Genomic DNA, 20647 nt, shown 5'->3' on the forward strand with positions numbered 1-20647 from the left:
TTATAAAATGAAAAAAGGACCATCCAAACCAGAAACGTAATGCACGATCGACCAACTCGAACGCTGATGCCAAGGGGTCTTCCGGATATAAAGGAAAGTAGGAAAGCAAATCCAGGTCGAACCATACCAGTGGTCCCATGAACCATAGTGAATATTGTTTGAAACAGCCAGTCCAGAAGGACTCGTCTCTAGCTCGCTGAGCGTCCTTCAGGTGCAGCCCGTTCGGGTGATGTCTGGGGCTTGCTTCCGAAGCTAGGACCCGAGACCGACCGGTTAAGCTCGGCTTCCAGGGACGTGATGACTGGGGGTGCCGATTTCAATGGCGAGGGGGCCGACACTCGAGGAGAGAAATTCCGATCGTGGTCACCGAGGTTGGTGGTGTTGATGCTTAACCCGAGCGCATTGCTAGCGCCACTGGCACGAACACGGAATGAGCGCCGACCGCCAGCGGTCAAGTCATCATCGGGAGTAATGTTCACATTGTCCTCGTCGACACGGATGCCCGGGGATTGGAAAGTGCTCGTTTCAGGGTTGCGGATCCGTTGGTACTCTCCGCGCTCCCCGGTCGGGTCGGAGTCGTCCTCAGAGTCCAGTTGGGGACTCCGTGTCCACGCGCCCTTCTGGGCTTCGGAACGCATTTTGGAGATCTTCATGTAGTTGTAGGACGCGATGCTGCCAATCGTGACCACCAGGCCCGTAATGTTGACTGCAGTCAGCTGATCGTGGAAGATGACCCCAGCAGCACTGATGGTGACGACTTCCTTGAAGATGCCGCAAATGCTCAGCGTCACGACCGAGGAGCGCTTGAGGAGCGCAAACTCAGAGGAAATCATGCAGAAGGCCAGGATACCAGGGAAAATCAGCAAGAAGACAGCCAGCAGGCCCCCACGGGCCGCCGCCAGGGCCTGGAAGCCAGCGGCGATCTCCAAAGGCCCCTCGACCGCCAGCGCAATGACGATCAGGGAGACAAACATCACCGGCGTCAGGAAGAAGAGGGTCGAGAAAGGGTTCGCCGTCGCAGGATGGCGTAAAAGGAGGATCTGCGTGAGGCCCCATCGGAAGCCCGAGAAGAAGGCTGATGCAATGACGAGAACGAATCCAACCGCATTGAACGCGGTCTCGCCGGCGACCATCATGACAACACCCACGGTCATCGTAGCAATGATGACAATCAATTTGACGGAAGGGGTTTCGAGGCGGAAAACAAAGGCAAAGAGAAGGACGAATGCTAGTGCGGACGATTTGCACATGGTGAGGAAGGTCAGGGAAATGAACTTCAGGGACATATTTCCCAGACCAATATCGAGGGAAGTCGCCGCACCGCAAGGGACGAGACGGGTAAGGTAGAAGAACCGGGTGACCACCGGTCGGGACTCAAAGGCATCATGTTCGCTCACGGGCGAACCGGTAGGTGTGGAGGCAGCGGGCGCTTTCGGGCGCAGGGAGGGTATCAAATAGAGGAGAATCGACGAGAAGGTGAACTGAACGGCCATATGCAAGCTCGTGGTGAAGAGGGGGAAAGGAAAGACAACATCGTCATCGGAGAACATCCACTTGTTGTACTACCAGCACCGACGGGGGGTTAGCATGTGAAATCTGGGCACGCGCACCGGAGAACTCACGATTGAAATCGACAGCGAAAAGAAGTACCACAGCAGGATCAAGCCCGCATTGATGGACAATCGCTTGAAGACATCACTCTCTGTGAATCCTAGTGGTAATGCATCGTGCTTCGAGGCCTTGACGTCGGCGATGCGGGCATCCAACTGTCGCCGCTGCTGCCTTCTGCGGCGCCTCTGGCGTCTCTGCTTCGCTGTGAGGCCCGTTTCTTCGTCATCATGGAGGTCGTCGTCTGAACTGATATAATCCATCTCCAAGCTCTCTGCGATCGAGGACAGGTCGGAGATGTCTGCGTCCTCAGCCGGCGAGGACTTGGACTCTTCTCGTTTCGAGGCTGCAGCGTCCCCAATGGCCCTTACAGTATCGTCCCGGTGCTCGATTGCAACAGACTGTGACGCACCCGCCAGCACTGAGCTCCGCCGTCGATGATGATTGCCAGACGGGGAGACACCCATGGTCGGAGAAGGTTGGTACCGTCGGAGCGGGACGGCGAACGATATAAGAGGGCGATAAGGAGAGGAAAGGAGGGTAGCTAGTCGCTAGGATGGCGCAGGCCCCATCAGTGACGAAAGGTAGGACTCGGGGGTATGTGTCTCAAGTGGGCCAGCGCTGAGATTCAGAGAGAGGAGGGAGGGATTTGCGAGGGTGAAGAATGGCGAGGGGCACCGGATGCCCGAAGGAGTGAGAGGAAAGCCGGTGAGGGAATTGACTGGTCTTAGTGGAGACGTTTGACAAAAAAGCTCACGCAGGAAGAAGGCAAATCAGAGTTCACGAGAGAGGAAAAAGGAAAATGTCAAGGGAGGGTGGTAACAGGACAGGAGTGGCAGCAGGACAGCCCCGAGCAGGAGGATGGGGGATGCAAGGGCGACCGATGCACGAACGCCGTCCCCGTTGATAGCGGCAGAGGGAGAGAGAGACACGGAGCCAGGAAGAGGCGGGATAAGCACGCGAAAGGAGGAAAAACAGGAAGAAGAAAAGAAAGAAAGGAGGGAAAGAAGGAGGGACACAACCAGTCAGCACAGCAGGAGGAGCCAGTTGAGACGCAGAATCAGAATGATCATTTGAAAAATGGGGGGGAGGAATTGGAATGGAATGGCGAAGGGAGAGAGACGAGATGAGATGAGAGGGAGACGGAGAGGGAGTCAAATCAAGTCAAGGCAGTACTAGCAAAGTAGTGCAAGTAGTGCCAGTTTCAACCCAAAAGTGGATATGGAATTATTGTTTTCTCGCCAAGGGAAACAGAGAAATTTGAACAAAATGACAAGAAGAATAGTAATCCGAATAAAAATGAGGTCTTCTGGTCTGGTCAAATCGCCAACAGCCACAGCCTCTTCAACGTCATAGCGCGATAGTCACTAGTTCATCCTCCCCCCTGGTCGATTGAGATACGAGCTTCGCCTGGTGCTGAGGTTAATCATGAAATGATGACAGACAGAAGGACCAGAAGGACAGGCACAACTTTCGGGGAGGGATCCACCATCCATCCGCGTCTCAAAAAGAAGACCCAAACCTAAGTGCTCTTTGTTTTCTCCTCTGGTCGCTGTTTGCCCCTATTGACATGCTATTCAAATTTCATCAACAACTAGCAGTTCTGAGTACAGGAGTCAGCAGAATTGTACTACTATCTGCATTCTACGGAGTACACTATACACTCTACTGCAAACTGTTCAGGTCGACAAGTCACTTCATGAATCAACCTTCCCAGATTAGGAGCGGGGATCCTCGTTTTCTAGATTCCTTCGGGCTTGGTCCCTTCCGGCCGATCCGGGGTCAGCATTAATTGCTGCCCTTGAGTGCCTCGCTGTTCGTCGAGATGTCGAGAAGTCTAGATTAACTAACTCGATCATCCATGGTTGATCGACTGGAGGATTTCAGCTTCATCGCTCGTAGGGAAATACAATTAATAGTCGATCGATCAATTGAAGATTTAAAGATTCAACCACCTCCAAACCGCCCCCTCATGCTAGCAGGAGAAGCAGATTCTCCTCACGCGATCAGGCAGCAGCAGCAACCCGCGGGTAGCCGATGGAGTTGGCAAGTCAGACAGTATCTATCTCGTAGGCATGTAGTACCACAGTGGTCTACAGATACACTAACTAGTTAGTACACTACTTCCGACCGCAAGAAGAGAAAATCGGGCGCTTCGTGCCGTCTCTCATGATCACAACTAGACTAACATTATTCACACCGACTTGTGGCGGTTAGACCTGAATCGACTCGGAGCTTCCTTGGATCCAACTCTAAACACGACCCCATCGCTGGGCTGATTGGGTGCGGCCCAATGCAATAATCCACGGCCAGTCTGGTCCTTTTCTTTTCCCTCGGCAGGAACCAGACGGCAGCTTTCCGATAGGAATTACAATATGGATGAAAGTGACGAGCTCAGGTGCATGTAGTCTAGCTACTGCATTATGCCATTGTTCCCCTCAATGCCATCCATGCCCAGAAGCTGGGCAGACCAGCTGCTCGCATTCGGGGCCATCAACCAAGGGTCACACACCCTTCGAGACTCGAGAGAGCTAACAAAGTATGCTGATCCCATCCCATCATCTCCATCAATAATGCGGGGTGGCCCAACCCTGATCATCTCTTTCTCACTCTTCAAGAATGATCTTCTGTCCCTGTATCCACTTCACCCAAGTCTTTCCAGTTTCCACTCATCAGCTCATTGAGTCATCATTTCCTTGTCGCATGTCTCAATCGCCACCACCCACCTCAGTACTGAATCCCCATCACATAATGTCATCACACTTATGCCATGCAGACCTAACCAACACATACTCTGTAGACTAGACAGTAGACACCAAGATGATTCCCATCGAAGACAGACAAACTATCAATCTCATGCAGCCCTGCACCCGCGTTCGCTAGTCCCATAGTTCACACAATAGCCCATCTGCATGATGCTAACCTGCATCTGATGATCCACTGATGATCCGATGCTCTTGCAAAAGAGGGGCGGGAGCTGCAGGGCACTCGAATTGCACCTTTTCTTTTCAACTCTTTTTTTCTTTTCTTCTCTATCCTTTGCTTATTATGTATGCGAGACTATGCACCAAGTATCTCCTACTTTGTATGTAGAAATGGGTCCAAGCGGCTCGGAGAAATTCAATGTGGCTTTGCCTTTTTCTTATTTTCCACTCTCCCTTGCCTTGTCTGAACCTTTTTAATATGTGAGGGCTGAAAAGCTGCAGTAAAGCACAGACTCAGTCATTGTCACTCATCAATATTTCCATCCCGCAATGCAATAGTTCGGAGCTATGTACTGATTTATCTACTAGATTTAAGTTCAGTCAGTCAGTCAGCCACTTCTCACATCACTAGAATTTAGTTATCTTCTCGAGGTCTCAGTAGACTAGCCGCTGATATAATTTCTCCGGAGATAGTCGTGGCATAATTGAAGTCTTCTGCTCCAAATCCCGTCTGTCTGATCGCTCATGAGCACGCACTGCTGTTCGACAACTCACAAACTATTACATTCGAGTCGATGACCACGATCTATTACTTTTGAGAATTTTCATAAGATGAAACTACAAATTATCCTAGATTGTATGCTAATCTGTCTATAATTGCTTTCCTATGCTATTGCGCTGTCATCAATATTGACAGTTCGATACTATGCGAGTACCCAGTCAATTAAATTAGCATACACTCGTTCATTCATGTTATTCTACAGATTGTCTTTCAAACTATTTTCTATCACAATTCCTTGTCGAATCACATTTTTGTATCAGTATCATACACTCTACAGCATAGATATTTTCGACGAAAAGAAGGCCTGCTGTGAGCTCCCACAGTAGGAGCAACACTATATCAGTACTTGTCTAGAAATCGCGAAAAGAAACCCTGAGAGTAGAATCCCAACAGAAATACAGAGTAGAACACAGTACAAGTAAAGAACGTGTAAACTCAAGAACCGAGTCCACATCCCCGGAATATAGACTTGTCTATCTGCGCCTCTAACCCATGGATAAGGTATAGATTACGATTACAATATGGACCAGGGTCTCAAGAATACTATAAGTAACCCTCTTATACTCTTGGTCCTTCCCGAACCCACACCAATATCCGTCTTGCCCAACTACGATCAACACAATGACATTCTTAGAACCAAGATTGAGTACCACTCGATGGTATCCTGGAAGATTAAGCATATCTGTGAAACCTTTCACGAATTCCCACGTGCATGCGGGACATCCAAAGAGTCTACAGACAAGGTCCATCATATCTTGACATTATCAGTTTTGTACACCTCTCACCCTACACTTCAATCATAGGGTTCTCGTCTCCTCTGGTGGGTTCCTACATAGCGAGGGGAAATAAAGTTGATACTAGTCAAAGTAAGTTAAAGTTCTACGACTGACATATTCTATACACTAGTATATAGACCTCAAAACTCCCCGCAGTGAGTCATATAGTATCTTACTGAGAAAGATACACTGTAGAAAACATGCGAAGTAGCATACTACTGGGCAAGGATATCAAAACATCATGCTCTGCATTAGACCCATAAATACCCACGATGTGAATTAAAATTCACCAACCATTATAAACCGCCTTCCCCGCCCTACAAGCACTCGGACAAGGTGCCATACTCTGTCCACTCCCCTTACACCGTCCACACACTTATGCCACTTATTCTTCATCCAGATCCCTTGGCCCCTACAGTCCGGACATGTCACCCTTCAAGTCAAGAATGTTGATGTGTTCAGGAAGCCATGCCCGCCGCAGCGATCACAGTTCGTTCGTTAGGATCTCCACCATCGCCTGACCCGGAGCAATTGGCGCAGATGGTCCTGGTGGCGCCGGTGCTGTTGCAGGTGCGGCATTTGCGGGGCATTTTCTGAAAATATTCTTTTGTTGGGTATGAGGGTGGTTGTGGGTTGATATCTGGTTAGGATGAGGTTGAAGTTACGGGTATGGAGTATGTAAAGATGGTGAGGGATGAAGACGGACCCTTTTCTTTCTGAGGATAGAGAGAGAGAGAGAGAGAGAGAGAGAGAGAGAGAGAGAGAGAGAGAGGGGAGACGTCGGAATGTCCGTTTAAGATATGCTATTATGCTCTTAATATGATGGAACTGATATTTGAGGATTGTCTATTCTAGTAAACCTTCAACCAGGATATGGTTTAGATGGATTTGATACTTGATGCAGATTATCGTCTCGACAAGACTATATACTAAATCCCATTGTATCATGCGGCTCTGCCTGCCTCACGAAAACATATACCACCACTGTTTCCAACCTGAACTACTAGACAGGAATCCAACCCAAGATCAGGCGGCCTAGAAGGAATAGTATAAGTATAGAAGTAGCCAATATACCTCGTCAGAGCCATACCACTCAGCCATCTACTTGGCGCAGCCGTGAGTATGCATAAAGAGTATGCATAAACACTTATATTAAAGTAAAAGAAGTCAAGGAACCCCATGTAAAAGTCCTCTAATCTCTACCGCAAGGAATGGCTCGGACCGAAAACCCCAAGAAAGAACCCTTGGATGCAGCCAGTGGCATATATCCACATATCTCACCTGCATGAACACCACGTATTCGTCACGAGTCAGAGTCGGAATCCTGCAGTGAACTCGATTAATGTTTGTTGGAGCCGCAGGTGCCGCAGTATGCTTTTTGTGGTATATAGGGTGGTACTAAGGGTTGGAGTGTTTGTTCTAGGAGGTCATATGAACGGAGGGATTTCATGGGTGTGTTAGTGGTAGGGTCTTCAGAGCGTTGAGGACTATGTATAGGGAGTTGGGAAGGTAATAATTCGAGGAGAGATATAGAGGAAAGTATCGAGATGCTGACTTACTGTTACTAGTACTCTTGATGGTTGTTGATGTAGCATAGTAGTATTTCAGTCCATACTATCTGATCTATCTACTTACCCAGTCCATTGCCCAGACAAGTAGCGGAGGTTTGTCTGCAACTCTCCACCATAATAAAAGTTCAATATGATAGTATATTGGTCTCCAGTAGGACTAGAGTAAACTACATGACTACTGCAGAATTTGAAGATGATATTCAAGAATCACTAAGCACACGCACTGTCATCTATGCTTACCTCTACGCTTCAGCCAAAAAGCAAATATTAGCGGGGAATGATAGTGCCTGCAGGATGATTGAAATCTAACTACCCCGTAGTAGCTGTAGTAAGAAGTAAGCCCCAGCTGAACAGAACTATTCTCAACATAATTATTTTCCCATCAACATACAATATTACGCCAAGCAACAATTTTCAGTGGTCTTCTGCGGAGAGAGAGAACTCAATATTAGCTCCGTTCTTTAGTCTTATCGGAATATGATATTGAGACAAGGACAATTGTGTAAACTGTAGACACCATACGGGACGGTCATAACTTGTTAGGACAAAACACTACAACTCATCTTCTAAATATAGTAATCGTTCAGTTTATTAGAAATCTCTACTAGGATATGAAAGGGGTGATCAGTATGGTCATCATATTCATGCCGCCCCTGTATCTAATGGAAATAAATCTAAAGAACAAGCCAGAAGACAAGGCTCCATTCCCGACCTATATGATGCGCTGGGCATTTCCTGGACAGAATGGCTTGTCCGCAGCACCAAGCATTGGTCAAGTACAAATCCCGCTTCTGTATAAGCCACGCCGCCCTTTTCCATGCCTGCGCCTGCTTGAAGGACCGTCAACCATAGGTCCCTCTTGCGATATTCCCTTCCGTGTATAATCGACAATCAGAGGAGAACTCTCGTGTTCTCCGATTTATCATTCGCTAGATTGCGTTGATGGATGAATGGGTCCCACGCAAATCATCATCCCCAACACTTCACCTAAGAGGCAAATGGAGCCTTTCAGGCGGGTAAAAAATATAGGGTGTTTGTTTTCAGCCTCCTTTACGTTGACCAGCCCCTAGAATTACAATGTTAGCAGACGTGCTTGGATTCGAGCGGTCCATCTGCAGATGGTAGATTAGACTGTACCAATAGTTGTACTCGCGTTGCGCAGTTCGATCTTCTTGCGCTCCATCTCGAGCTATTCCAACGGTCAGACGTATCCTGTTTATCGGTATAAGGCCCACTTACCACCATGCGGACTCGAGCAAGAGCAGCCGTGTCACCCGCCACAAGCGGCCGGCAGTCGTCTGGGCGGTAAGGAGCCGCAATGGAGACCGCATCGGCTACGATGATCTTGCTTCCATCCCACCTGGCCGGCATTGTGCGACTGAATGCGTCAAAGAGATCCTGTGCCTCCTTGGTGACTCCCTTGCCTCGCCGTGCTTCACTTTCCTGCAGCTTGCCGACAGCAGCAGCCTCCCGCGCCTTCAGAGCACGAATATCAAGTGCGTGCAGAGGCGGCACGGCATCCGAGAAAGAAGCCCCATCGGTGTTGGATGAAGGCAGAGAGAGGACTTGGAAGGATTGTATGCGCGACACCGGGATGACATGGTAATCGCCGGTCTGTGCCTTGCTTTCTTCGGCAGTATTGATGGCAACGAGGTTCGTGATCGGACAGGCTGTGAACAGGGTCCCCTCAATCGTGGAAGCGACCGGGGATGTACTAATACGAACACTGTACAACACACAAGTCAGTATGGACTTTGAAATTCCTGCAGACATTCACCCAAAGGCGATTTGTTAAGAGAATACAGCTGCTAGTGCTTGTTGGGCAGGCGGAGACTCTGCTCAGCAGTGCTCTCATAGGGTTGGGCTTACCGTGCGCCAATTGCACGGCTCAATGCCACCTCCAAAGGCACCATGGCACCAGCCATTCCCTGGCCTGCAGTTGCGCCAGACGTTCCTTGACCAGATGTTCTTGCCCCCACACTGTGGCGCTTGTTATCTGCCATATGCTCGGGCAGGAGACAGTTGAACTATCCCACCAGGAGCAGTGCAGGAAGGACAGGCTCCACAGTCACGCAGTAGCTGGGCTGTCTCGGCAGAGAAACCAAAGTGGATTGGTCGAATAGGTCCCAAACACAGAATTGCCCACGGCGAGAGCTATTCAGGTCAATCGCAGGACGAAAGGATCGATCGGAATGAGGTTCCAGACTGCGTGGAAGCCACGGTCGTTACCAGCAATGACGATGGCACTCGAGCGCGGATCAAGCAAAAGTGGGACGGGCGGGAACCGCAGCTTAGTCGTAGTTGAGTAAAGGAACGACGAGAAGTAAAAACATAAAATATTCAGTAAAACAACAACCACAGAAGTGAATATGACGCCAATAGAGTACAGCCAGCCAGGGAGGGAAAAGCTCCTCAGCGTCCTGGCATGCAGTTGGGCAGACTGGTGGTGTGATTGTGCACCATTGGATTGACACGATGGCTGCCGGGAGGGAGTCACGACCTTTCCGTCGCCCAATCCGGTTTAGTCCAGGGCGGAGCAGCACCTCCGGCAATCACCACCAGTTGACCTCTTGTGTCTTCAGCAGCCTCAACTTCATTGGAATTCTACCATAAAACTACTTGTTTTCACAGCACTACTTCATGATAATTGAATCTACTAGAATACTACAGTCGGGAAGACTGTGTGAAAAAAGAAACGTAAGTCCTTTTCATTCCATACGTTTTCCACATCAAAAAAAAAGAAAATAAACATCTAGATACATGTCAATGAAAAATATAATAGAAATTCATTTCCTGTTTTGCTGGTCGTTTTGATCGTCATCATTCTTTGTTTATGTGCTCAGGGGAGCCCAGCTAGCTAACTCTCCTGATTCTAGCCCAGCCTGTTCCCATGCTAGACCAGTGCGAGGCTCCACGTCCAGCGTTTTACATCGCATTTTCGTTTAGGCAATGTAGGTGGACGCAGACACGTTACCACCGCGTCCAGTCCAGTTGACGTGGATGTCCTTGTCCACGGGGTAGGTCTCGCTGGCGTGCTCGGGCTTGATGCGGAAGGTGTGGGCACCGAAGTAGTCACGCTGGGCCTGCAGCAGGTTGGCGGGGAGGTCGCGGGTGCGGTAACCGTCGTAGAAGCTGAGGGCGGTGCTGAAAGCGGGGGTGGGGATACCCCAGAGAGCGCCCTTGCTGACAACGTTTCTCCAGCCGCTCTGGGCCTTCTTGATGGCGGTGTTGAAGAACTCATCGAACAGGAGGTTCTCGAGGTCGGGGTTCTTGCGGTAAGCGTTGGTGATGTCCTTGAGGAAGACGGAGCGGATGATGCAACCACCACGCCACATGAGGGCAATGGAGGGCTTGTTCAGCTTCCAGCCGTACTCACGGGCAGCCTACAAATAACTCGTCAGTAATTGAAACAAGGATAACAACACTATGGACAGGGGCCATGAACTTACCTCCTGGATGAGCATGAAGCCCTGGGCGTAGGAGATGATCTTGGAGGCGTACAGGGCCTGCTCGAGGTCATCGATGAAAGCCTGCTTGTCACCGGTGAATTCGGGGGTAGGGCCATCGAGAAGGCCGCTGGCACGGATACGCTCGTCCTTGAGGGCGGACAGGCAGCGAGAGAAGACAGCCTCGCCGATCAGAGTGACGGGCATGCCAAGGTCAAGGGCGTTGATGGCAGTCCACTTGCCGGTACCCTTCTGACCAGCCTTGTCGAGAATCTTCTCAACGAGGGGAGTGCCATCGTTGTCGTTGAAGTAAAGGACATCACGGGTGATCTCAATGAGGAAAGAGTCCAAAACACCCTTGTTCCACTTGGCGAACACATCGGCGATCTCCTTGGCGGGGAGACCCAGACCACGCTTGAGGATGTCGTAGGCCTAATTGATGAATCGTGTCAGCTTCGATACAAATGCACTCCATCATTGCAATTTCCCAATGGCTTACCTCGCAGATCAGCTGCATGTCACCGTACTCGATACCGTTGTGGACCATCTTGACGAAGTGACCAGCGCCCTCGTCACCAACCCAGTCGCAGCAGGCCTCGCCGTCGCTCTTGGCGGAGATGCTCTGGAAGACGTCCTTGATGTAGGGCCAGGCCTCCTCGTTACCACCGGGCATGAGAGAGGGGCCGTAGCGGGCACCCTCCTCACCACCGGAGACACCGCTGCCGACGAAGCGGATGCCCTTCTCGGCGAGGTACTTGGTGCGGCGGTTGCTGTCGGGGAAGTGGGAGTTACCACCGTCGATGATGATATCACCGGCCTCGAGGTGGGGCAGGAGAGACTCGATGAACTGGTCAACGGGCTTTCCAGCCATGACCAGGAGCATGATACGACGAGGGCGCTTCAGCTTGGCGCAGAACTCCTCAACGGAGTGAGCACCGACGATGGGCTTGCCTAACCAATCACCATGTTAGTTGATCCGAGAGCCGAAATGCGATTTCTAGCTAACGAAAACCTACCCTTAGCCTCGTTCTCCAGGAAGCGGTCAACCTTGGAGGTTGTGCGGTTGTAGGCGCAAACAGTGAAGCCATGGTCAGCAGCGTTAAGGATCAGGTTCTGACCCATAACGGCCAGACCGATGAGACCGAAATCAGCACTAGGCAAAGGACGCGCCGGAGCGCCGACATTGATGCCGGCGAGACGGGCGCTAAAGTCAGTTGCCATATCCTCTGTCAATAGCTGGGCAGAAATGTGACAATTGGGGGAGGGATGTGGAGTGAAGCTGCATTGCCTCTTCTAACGCTACTATGACGTCGAGATGCGAACTCCACGAAGCTGGCGGTCCATTGCACCATCACCACTATGCAGTGGATGATGGATCATGGAAGCCATCATTAAGCTGTCTGTTGATTCCCAGCTGCGGGGGAAAGCAGATGATTGAAGGACATGAAAGGCTTAAAGGATAGGTAGGGGGGAAGGGAAGAGAGCAATGGTAGCCGCAGGGTACTTACACAGCTTGGTCAGCCATGATGAAATAGTGGGGGGTATGAAACTCTGGAGAGGGAGATATGGGAAGAGGTGAAGAGTCGAGAAGGGGGGGAGATGGTGGATATATGTACAGCAGGAAGAACCAACTGTCTAGAGGTAGAGGATGGAGAAAAGGAGGAAGGTTTAGTCCGGAGGGGAAGGGAAAGGGAGAGAGAAGAAGAAGAGGAAGAGAAGCGAGCGAAAGGGAGAAGGCGTTCGAAGATGTCAGAGCAGGATTCGCTGCAACTGGACGGCTTACGGAGCAGCTCTTCCGTCATGGTGGGACGGAGGGCGGGGCAGCACCTGAGCAAAGGAGGAGCAGAGTCCTCCGGTGAAGCAACACTACCAGAAAGTATTACACCGGTGGGAGGGCGAGTTTGGTACCGGGACAGCTACTACTACTAATGGAAGCCCGCGGATAGATAGGTTGGTGAGTAATAATAAGTTAATAACATTATAATAGTACAGTGTAGACAGTAGTGATGGTTCTTGCTTTCTTTCTTTGCTTGGATTGATGTGGTATCAATCATACTACTATAAAACCCCCCCACCATTCTCACTGCCGTCATAGTAGTGTTCCCCCTCTACTCCGTAGAATCTGGAGAATTTCCATCTTGCTTCATTCCTTACCGATGATAGACATGACACTGCTGGACTCCAATTGCCAATTGATCCCTTGATGAAACACTGTTCGGAGATGGCGGCGTCGCAGGAGAGCTTTGAAGATATGGCGGGGCATGGAGGGGCATCGAAAATACGCCCGTCTCGCAAAAGAAAAAAAGCCCGCGCTTGTCTAACTCCGTACATCGGCCCAGCAACAATAAAATAAAATATAGTAAAATACAAAAAAGGGACCAAAAATTCCCAGACTTCCCAGAACACGTTCGGTGAGGCACCTTCGGAGTCGGATAATTTGGATTCCTCCTCCACTCTTCCCCATCTTGTCTAACTACGAACAGTAATTCATGCACTGCTGGCTCATCAGTCAACTGCGGTTCCTCCATCACCTCATTCCCGGTGGTATCGATTCGATGCCCATCGGGCAGGGCCGTCAGACTATAGGTAACGGCATCGGACCTCTAACTGTAGTATCGTAGACCGTAGTATGTTCTGTCTAAGATGGGTCGTCGGTATCCCAGCCATCGGAATTCTTTGGGTATCTAGACCCCACGGAGCGTAAGTCCATAAGCCGGAGAAACTGGCCGCTATTTCCGGGGGCTTCTTATCTTCATCCCGCACCGGTTCCTTTCTCCTCTCGTGCTGGACTTGTCCCTCTGAAGTCTGAACTCCTATAGGGACGATCCTCCTCCCCGGCGGTCGGCTACTGCATTTCCCAAAGGGGCTTAGGGTGGGGGTTGCATCACATGTGGGAAATCCGTTGGGGGCTCAGAGTTGGGCTTGGCTGGCTGACTCAGGAGGTCAGCCTGGCCCACTGGCCCGAGTCACGTGGTTATTTATAGCTTGAATCACGTGAGATTGATAATGTTCAGTTTGCATCAAACGGGAGGCGAGAAAAACCATTCATGCGGTCTTTTCTCTCTCTCTCGCCGCGCTGGACTTCACCCGTCATCTGGGTCATCAAACTTGCCAACCCGAACCTTTTAAACAGCACACGGTTTGCGACTACTTGATACACTACCCTTCTTACTGTCAGCACCACTGTCGCCTCTGCATATTCCACAGCAAGGAATTGTTAGACATTCCACCACTACTCTCCCTGCTGTCTACTCACCTCTCTGTACTAGTGCAAGGAAAGATCTAGAAAGGCTCATCACTAGTCCTTTCTTCATTCAAGATTCGGAACCTTTTTCAGGCGTGACGTCTGGCGTATGACTGCTGCGTCAGTCAAACCCTGAAGGTACGTGTCTGCTGCTAGTTTGCACACGGCGCATCATATCATCCACCACCTTTCTCTATCCTATATATATCGGACGCTCCGTTCATCATGTCCTTTCCGCCACCTCCAGGTCTCAGACAAGCCCCGTCGTCTCTCCCTCCCCGGCCGCCGGCAACAGCAAGCGCTGCCTCACCATCTACATTTCAACCTACATATTCAGCGCCACCGTCAGGTGCAAGCAGCGGCTATGGCGGAAATGGGTCTCGGCCGGGCTACAGCGCCATCACAGCATTCCAACCTCGCTCGGTAGCTTCTAGTCAACCTTACCGTACCAGCAGCCCCGTCGTGTCCGCTGCGCCCACTACATCGAGCGGGTATTCGACACCGACTACGGGCAGTTACGGTGGCTACTATCCCCAGGCGCAAGCGTCATATCAAAGCGGCCCTTCTTATTACGGAGCCGCCCAGTACAATGAAAACACATACGGTCCGTCTGTACCTCGGATTCAAAACCCTTTCACACCCGCAGGGGGCGATCAGTCAGGCGCCTATGGCATGCGTGGGAGGAACTTTGGCCGCAATGACTCGGGGCTGGACCCTGAAACGGAAGCCCAGATTGCGCAGTGGCAGAGTGCCTACGTAAACAAGGAGGAGATGCCCGTTGCCGGCAAGGTTCCTGGTCGCCCGGGTGCTACCCCGGGTGTCACTGGTCCCGCTTCTGGTGCAAACACCCCGTCCGGTTCCAATACAGCGGCTAACACGCCAGCACCCACCGTGGGTAACCCGGAACCTGCACCTAAGACAGTTGTCCGTGCCGGAGGTGGTCAGTCTTGGACCGATTCGACGCTCCTCGAGTGGGATCCCGCACACTTCCGCTTGTTTGTAGGCAACCTGGCTGGTGAGGTCACGGACGATTCGCTACTCAAGGCATTCTCCAAGTACACTTCCGTTCAAAAGGCCCGAGTAATCCGCGACAAACGTACCCAGAAGAGTAAGGGCTACGGATTCGTCAGTTTCAGCGACGGCGACGACTATTTCAAGGCTGCGAGGGAGATGCAGGGCAAGTACATTGGATCGCATCCGGTTCTGCTTCGACGAGCCACCACGGAGGTCCGTCCCGTATCCAATACGAAGAATGGGAAGAAACATGGTGGTGGTGGTGGTGGCGGCGGTTCGGGTGGTGGCTCCGGCAGTGGTAAAGTCAAGCACGATGGTGTCAAAAAGCACGGAAAGACCAAGGGAGGACTCAAGATCATTGGATGAGGGGAGGCATGTGTACGTTCCTCAAGAATTATTCATAACCTAGTGTCTATCGGATAAACAATAATGCATACAGCTCTTCCGTGAAGTGCACCCCTTGTGAATCTGCATCAGAAATTTCAATGACTCGATAGTTGGTTACCCTCTTCATGCTGCACACTGTCACTTCTATCCAATGGCTCATCCAGGTAATCCTTCACGTATGGGCTTGCTATACTGATGAAGATGTGAAAGAAGAGTGAATGATACAGCAAAGGCTGAAGTATATATGTCCTAGCTGAAAACCCTCGCATTTCCCTGCTCTCTGGTCTCATGGCTATACTCCCCAAGACATACCCGGCAATAAGGTATTTCTGCATACGAGAGGTTATCTCTTGCTTCTTTCAAAAGACCCTTTCTCAGACATCAGGCAAGATGCCGCACGCACTGGAAAACCTCCCTCCTGAGATTCTGCATCTGATACTGGGTCATTTAGGCATTGAGTGCTGCTCTACAGACAAAATAGAATGGGCAGATGCCCACTTTCGCCGATCTCTACAAAAGCCCAATCAGCCATCTTGGTCTTCTTTAAAACTACAGCCGCTTCTCTCCCTCTGCCTGGTCTCCAAGCACTTGTGCCATGCCGTTCAGCCTATTTTATGCTGCAACTTCGCGCCTGGGTATGGCGACTCGTGGCACTCAAGGCTCTATACATGGGATGGCAGGCTCCTTTCATTCTTGGGAACAGTCGCTCGGCGGCGAGACCTGGCTAAGTTCGTGAAGAGGATTCACATCCTGCCGCATCTGCTCCAAGCTTCTCGGGAGGCCGTGGAAAAGGAGAAGCGGAATCGTCAGAGGATGTGGGAGGAATATATACGGGGTCTGCCGCAGGACGAGCGCCTGCGACTTCCCTCTGAGCCTCCTACCTGCCCGATCAGCGTTTCTGATCATCTGCAACCACCTCAGCCAGAATTGAGGCAGGCCATTGGAGAAGAGGAGGCTCGTGACACTCTCCGCGAGGTTGCCATTGCATTAAGACTCAACGCTCCCGAACAACGAGTTGCAGCCAAAGACCTAGTCACTCTCTTGATAGCGGCACTACCCAAGCTAGAACATTGCAGTCTTTTCCTTGGTCCCCCTTCATACATGATGTCAGTTACCTCTGCGGCCCTATTAACCGCCGAACTCTCGCAATTGCCATTACGAACTCTAAGTCTGTCGGTTCTACGCACCGAGGAAAAGCGTTTCGATCTTGACCGCAATGTCCGGCTTCTCTTTGAAGTTTCCCCGTGCCTTGAAACACTCAACCTCCACAAGTGCTATGGGATTCAGCAGCAGCAGCAGCAGGCCGCAACACTACCCCTTCTGCCGCGTCTGAAGCATATTCGAATTACATGCAGTCGTCTCAACGAGCAAGGGCTCAAACTCATCCTCAATTCCTGCAATAACCTATGCAGCTTCACCTACGAGGCAGGACCCCACTTCGTCGACGATGGATCAGCAGGACAATGGGACTGCAGCGATCACTTTCGGCTCCGCAGTGCTGCTCGATATCTTACCCGCCACCACCACCACCGCAAAACACTCCAATCAGTGCATATAGATCTCCGGAACCGGGGAGGAGATCCGGTCACCACCCCGAGCCCATTCAGTTTTCGAGAGCTGACTGCCCTGAAACACCTTTTCCTTAACCTGGACGAATTCCACAGTATGTTTTTCTTGCATCCTGGGACGGATGACTCCACCATCTTAACCAAAGTACTTCCTGACGGTCTCAGCTCCCTACACCTTGCTGGACGTATTGGCGAGGACCTTCCGCGGCTGGAACGGGGTCTGTTTGGTCTCGGTGAGGCTGCTGTTGAGGGGAGATTCCAGCACCTGAAAGAGGTGAGATGGGACATAAATGCTAGGCTACATACGGAGGACGCTGTGAGGGCTTTGCTTGCTGTCGCTGGGATTGACTTTGCATATGACAGCTGGCCGGAATCTAGGATGTCGGCTTATCATGGGGACAGTATACCTCCGGCGAATTTCGAGAATCAATGTCATGCTTTTCCGGATTGTGAGGATGATGATCTCTAATGCTTGGTCATTTCAACGACTCCCTCGCTAATTAATACCTAATAATCACCACTATCTAACAAACATCAGTCAGGGTCGGCCTCTTTTTTGTTTTTTTATTTGAACATTATGATATACAGTGGGCTGGCTTTATATTGATGGCACCTTACTCCTAGTATATACCTAGTAGCCAGCAGTAACAAGAAAATTGAAATATGGAAAGAGAAGTAAAGCATATACCTACTAGTATACCACAAAACACCAATCCAATCCACCAATCCCGACAGAAATATATAAACAACCAGTCGGATCCCGTCCGACGCAGACAATACAACGCTTTTTCATAAGGGCAACGTACATAATATATAGGCCAAACACACACAAACACAGCGCGTATAAAACAAGCAATCAATTAACAATGCATAGAATTCCGAAGTACTCCAAAGCCCAAAACAATGGAAAGAAAAATCAAATCATGTAATCACCCCAGTGCATGAATGCATAGATTCCATATCAGACAGCATCGTGTTTCCCATAAACAATGAATCGTAAAAATGGCGTAATAATAGCTCAAGGACAATTGTCGTAGTAAGCTAAACCGTAAAGTCGTCAAATTGAATTGATCAAGTCAATCGTAGTCTCGTAGTGTGTGTTTTCGTGACAGCGTTATGCTTCTTGAAGAGCTGGGCCGCTTATTAGTTCGGGCGTTTGCGTTTAGCCCTCAGCTTCACCACCACTTTCCTCATCCACTGCGCGTTTCCGGGAATGCGCGACGCGGTTCTTCATCGAATGAATGAAGTATCCCGCGATGGCGAGGATGATGAAGAGGACGATGATGATCACGGCGATGGCGATGTTTTCTTGCATTTTGGTAGCGTTTCTCTTTTCCTTTTTTATATAAGTGTTTTGTGTGGTGGGAAGGATATTGATATTTTGTAAGAGTAAAGAATTGAAATGTCGGTAGAGAGAAATAGGTTCACTGTTCCAACAGACGATGAAAAGAGGTTGGTTTTCGTTGTGGTTGTGGTGGTAGGTATTGATAGATCCCCAATCAATTTATCGATAAGATAATGGATAGTATGGATAACAGCCGATCGGAATGTAGTAAATAGACAAGATAATGGGGGTAGAATTCCACCCTGAAGAGCTTATATACAATATAGCTCTGAACAACCCCAATGTCAAGTAGCACGGGGAATGGGGGAGAAGGGAAAGAATAAAAAGAAAACGCACGCAGCTCCCGGGGTTATAAAAGGGGAATTGGCGTGGGACGTGGACGTGGCCCAGCCATGTTGATTTTTTGATCCTCTGTTGCACTTGCGGGTGGCTGGGGATAAGCAAAGGATCCATGATTGCTGAGCTTATTGGGCGCTAAGGACGTTAGTGCACGGGTTGGGCGCAGTGGAGTGATGCTGGCGGGTTCTGCCGTGTGGTGCCGCTTTGGGGTTTCACTCTGGAGTCTGCTTGATTGTGACTTACAGCAGAGTATTGAATGTGATTGCTCTAGAGAAGTTGACTAGAGTTATTGTTGAAATGGTTTGTTAAATTTACTGTGTTTTAGTCGGGGCCTAGTTCTAGGGCTGTAGGGCTGTTCACTATCTCGAACCAGACATCTCTTGGTTCCGTCTACTCGGTGGTAGTAAACAGAGCCTGGTTTCTCTGTCGACCGGCGGTACGTCTTAGTTGGTCAATTGAAACACTCCATAACTATACCATGCATGATTTTATATCTCCGGCTCCCCTCATGTGCCCATCACCTGCTTTCAGTATATATATATATCACAGACCTCAGGCTCTAAACCCCCAGATACGGCTACTACTAGTAGTACTAACAAAACATGAATGCAAGACATCCACATAATATACAGCAGGGTTATGTAGTACCACCGACAAGCAAACATAGCTATTGACCACCTCACTTCGTCGTCTCCACCACCTCCCCAATCATAGCAATACTCAACATCTTCCGATCCAAGAACCCCTCCTCATCCTCCGCAATCTGCGCCGCCGCCTCAGGAGCCGTCACCTTCGCCATGAAAGCCTGGAACGAAGGCTGATCAGCAAAGGTCAATTCCGCCGTGGCGTCAAAGTCAAAGTCCGACTGCTGGCCGACAAAGACCGTCGCCGGGGTTGTGGCATTGCGGGCGGTCGCCCCAGCAGGCGGGGTGTCGACAGTCGTGCGAGCGATATAGGAACGGCGGTGGGAGAGGGGGAAGTCGTCGCCGGAGAGACGCTTCACGAGGTTGATGTGGACTTCGTAGCGCTCTCGGAAGGTGGATAGAGAGAGGCCGGGCTTGCGGTAGGCGTAGATGAAGACGCGGACGGACATTGTGTGGATGTTTATCACGAAGTAGGGGAATGGTAATGTGATGAAGGGAGGTTTGAAGCGGATTTGACGGGTAAGTGCATGGTTAATAGGTGTATTTGACTATTTGTACCTACGCTTGAGGGGCATTGACTGATTTGTAGGTGGGGGTATCAGGAACGGACTATATCGGAAGAGTTGGCGCAGCAGTCTAAGTGCTGTCTTTTGGTTTGCTATGGACTGGTACTTAGACTAGGACGGAGTAGTGCTTATGGCGGGTTGTACTAGGGCCGATGCCTGTGTTTTATTTGTGGGGCTAGTATGGAACGATAGATAGACAAGTGGACTTCCCCATGGTTGGGAAGGAGATGAATTTAGTGGTCATAGTCTTCAACATGTGTGGAAGTAGCTGGATGATACGTTTAAAGGCATAATGATGGTTGGAGCAAGAGAGAACCTATAGATGCCACCTATTGAAGTGGAGATATATTGGTCTTCTGAAAGCAATGAGAACAAAGAAGTTAGTTCGATCTAATAGACTAGACAAAGGATAGACAGGGAAGCCAAAAAAATAAGTGCAAAAAATGTTACGGGAGAAAAAAGAATGACCAGTCTGGGGCTCGATCCCAGGACCTTATCGGTGTTAACGATACGTGATAACCAACTACACCAACCAGCCATTGTTGTATGGCTTGCGCAATATATGAACTTATGTAGCTATATCTTCCTGCTACCTGCTAAAACACGCTCCAAAATCGAACGCGCTAACTCAAGGCCACCAATGAAACCAATCT

The 20647-nt window shown here is 50.1% G+C and overlaps 8 protein-coding genes and 1 non-coding gene across 9 annotated transcripts; 3 read left to right on the top strand and 6 right to left on the bottom strand.

Moving 5' to 3' along the window:
- Positions 1–188: 188 nt before the first annotated feature.
- Positions 189–2075, bottom strand: ASPBRDRAFT_25253 (putative nucleotide-sugar transporter; the record flags this gene model as incomplete). The annotated part of the gene is made up of 2 exons (XM_067622156.1): positions 189–1562; positions 1623–2075. The coding sequence occupies 2 exons, from the start codon at positions 2073–2075 to the stop codon at positions 189–191; spliced, it is 1827 nt and encodes a 608-aa protein (XP_067484848.1).
- A 5952-nt stretch (positions 2076–8027) lies between these two features.
- Positions 8028–9888, bottom strand: ASPBRDRAFT_36817 (anticodon-binding domain-containing protein). Its single transcript, XM_067623582.1, has 4 exons — positions 9311–9888; positions 8681–9167; positions 8579–8630; positions 8028–8507 (listed from the first exon to the last, which is right to left on the bottom strand). Exons 1-4 carry the CDS (start codon positions 9442–9444, stop codon positions 8482–8484), a joined length of 699 nt encoding a protein of 232 aa, XP_067484849.1. The 5' UTR covers positions 9445–9888; the 3' UTR covers positions 8028–8481.
- Positions 9889–10339: 451 nt separating this feature from the next.
- Positions 10340–12869, bottom strand: ASPBRDRAFT_70964 (NADP(+)-dependent, decarboxylating phosphogluconate dehydrogenase). The gene is made up of 5 exons (XM_067629102.1): positions 12396–12869; positions 11904–12091; positions 11387–11838; positions 10891–11319; positions 10340–10824 (listed from the first exon to the last, which is right to left on the bottom strand). Exons 1-5 carry the CDS (start codon positions 12410–12412, stop codon positions 10384–10386), a joined length of 1527 nt encoding a protein of 508 aa, XP_067484850.1. The 5' UTR covers positions 12413–12869; the 3' UTR covers positions 10340–10383.
- ASPBRDRAFT_36819 (uncharacterized protein) lies at positions 12431–12869 on the top strand. The gene has a single exon (XM_067623583.1). The coding sequence runs from the start codon at positions 12487–12489 to the stop codon at positions 12814–12816; it is 330 nt and encodes a 109-aa protein (XP_067484851.1). The 5' UTR covers positions 12431–12486; the 3' UTR covers positions 12817–12869.
- A 1487-nt stretch (positions 12870–14356) lies between these two features.
- ASPBRDRAFT_111999 (RNP domain protein) lies at positions 14357–15511 on the top strand (the record flags this gene model as incomplete). The annotated part of the gene is made up of 1 exon (XM_067616613.1): positions 14357–15511. The coding sequence occupies one exon, from the start codon at positions 14357–14359 to the stop codon at positions 15509–15511; it is 1155 nt and encodes a 384-aa protein (XP_067484852.1).
- A 411-nt stretch (positions 15512–15922) lies between these two features.
- Positions 15923–17569, top strand: ASPBRDRAFT_25257 (uncharacterized protein; the record flags this gene model as incomplete). The annotated part of the gene is made up of 1 exon (XM_067622157.1): positions 15923–17569. One exon carries the CDS (start codon positions 15923–15925, stop codon positions 17567–17569), a length of 1647 nt encoding a protein of 548 aa, XP_067484853.1.
- A 976-nt stretch (positions 17570–18545) lies between these two features.
- Positions 18546–19029, bottom strand: ASPBRDRAFT_242580 (uncharacterized protein). The gene has a single exon (XM_067622046.1). The coding sequence runs from the start codon at positions 18896–18898 to the stop codon at positions 18605–18607; it is 294 nt and encodes a 97-aa protein (XP_067484854.1). The 5' UTR covers positions 18899–19029; the 3' UTR covers positions 18546–18604.
- Positions 19030–19167: 138 nt separating this feature from the next.
- On the bottom strand, positions 19168–20357 carry ASPBRDRAFT_36822 (EthD domain-containing protein). The gene has a single exon (XM_067623585.1). The coding sequence runs from the start codon at positions 19875–19877 to the stop codon at positions 19464–19466; it is 414 nt and encodes a 137-aa protein (XP_067484855.1). The 5' UTR covers positions 19878–20357; the 3' UTR covers positions 19168–19463.
- Positions 20358–20458: 101 nt separating this feature from the next.
- Positions 20459–20532, bottom strand: ASPBRDRAFT_t30. Its single transcript has one exon. It is a non-coding gene; the product is annotated as a tRNA-Val (tRNA).
- Positions 20533–20647: the final 115 nt, after the last annotated feature.

The sequence above is a fragment of the Aspergillus brasiliensis genome (genome assembly GCF_001889945.1).
Source record: "Aspergillus brasiliensis CBS 101740 unplaced genomic scaffold ASPBRscaffold_1, whole genome shotgun sequence".
Classification (NCBI taxonomy): domain Eukaryota; kingdom Fungi; phylum Ascomycota; class Eurotiomycetes; order Eurotiales; family Aspergillaceae; genus Aspergillus; species Aspergillus brasiliensis.

What these genes read in the sequence shown, in the direction of transcription:
- ASPBRDRAFT_36819 (XM_067623583.1), top strand. Translation starts at nt 12,487, where the DNA reads ATGGTGGATATATGTACAGCAGGAAGAACCAACTGTCTAGAGGTAGAG.
- ASPBRDRAFT_36817 (XM_067623582.1), bottom strand. Translation starts at nt 9,444, where the DNA reads ATGGCAGATAACAAGCGCCACAGTGTGGGGGCAAGAACATCTGGTCAA. An exon ending in TTGCTCGAGTCCGCATGGTG is followed by an intron (nt 8,631 to 8,680) that starts GTAAGTGGGCCT and finishes CCGTTGGAATAG; the next exon opens with CTCGAGATGGAGCGCAAGAA. An exon ending in CAACGCGAGTACAACTATTG is followed by an intron (nt 8,508 to 8,578) that starts GTACAGTCTAAT and finishes TTGTAATTCTAG; the next exon opens with GGGCTGGTCAACGTAAAGGA.
- ASPBRDRAFT_70964 (XM_067629102.1), bottom strand. An exon ending in CCTGGAGAACGAGGCTAAGG is followed by an intron (nt 11,839 to 11,903) that starts GTAGGTTTTCGT and finishes GTGATTGGTTAG; the next exon opens with GCAAGCCCATCGTCGGTGCT. An exon ending in GCTTCATGCTCATCCAGGAG is followed by an intron (nt 10,825 to 10,890) that starts GTAAGTTCATGG and finishes AGTTATTTGTAG; the next exon opens with GCTGCCCGTGAGTACGGCTG.
- ASPBRDRAFT_36822 (XM_067623585.1), bottom strand. Translation starts at nt 19,877, where the DNA reads ATGTCCGTCCGCGTCTTCATCTACGCCTACCGCAAGCCCGGCCTCTCT.
- ASPBRDRAFT_242580 (XM_067622046.1), bottom strand. Translation starts at nt 18,898, where the DNA reads ATGGATCCTTTGCTTATCCCCAGCCACCCGCAAGTGCAACAGAGGATC.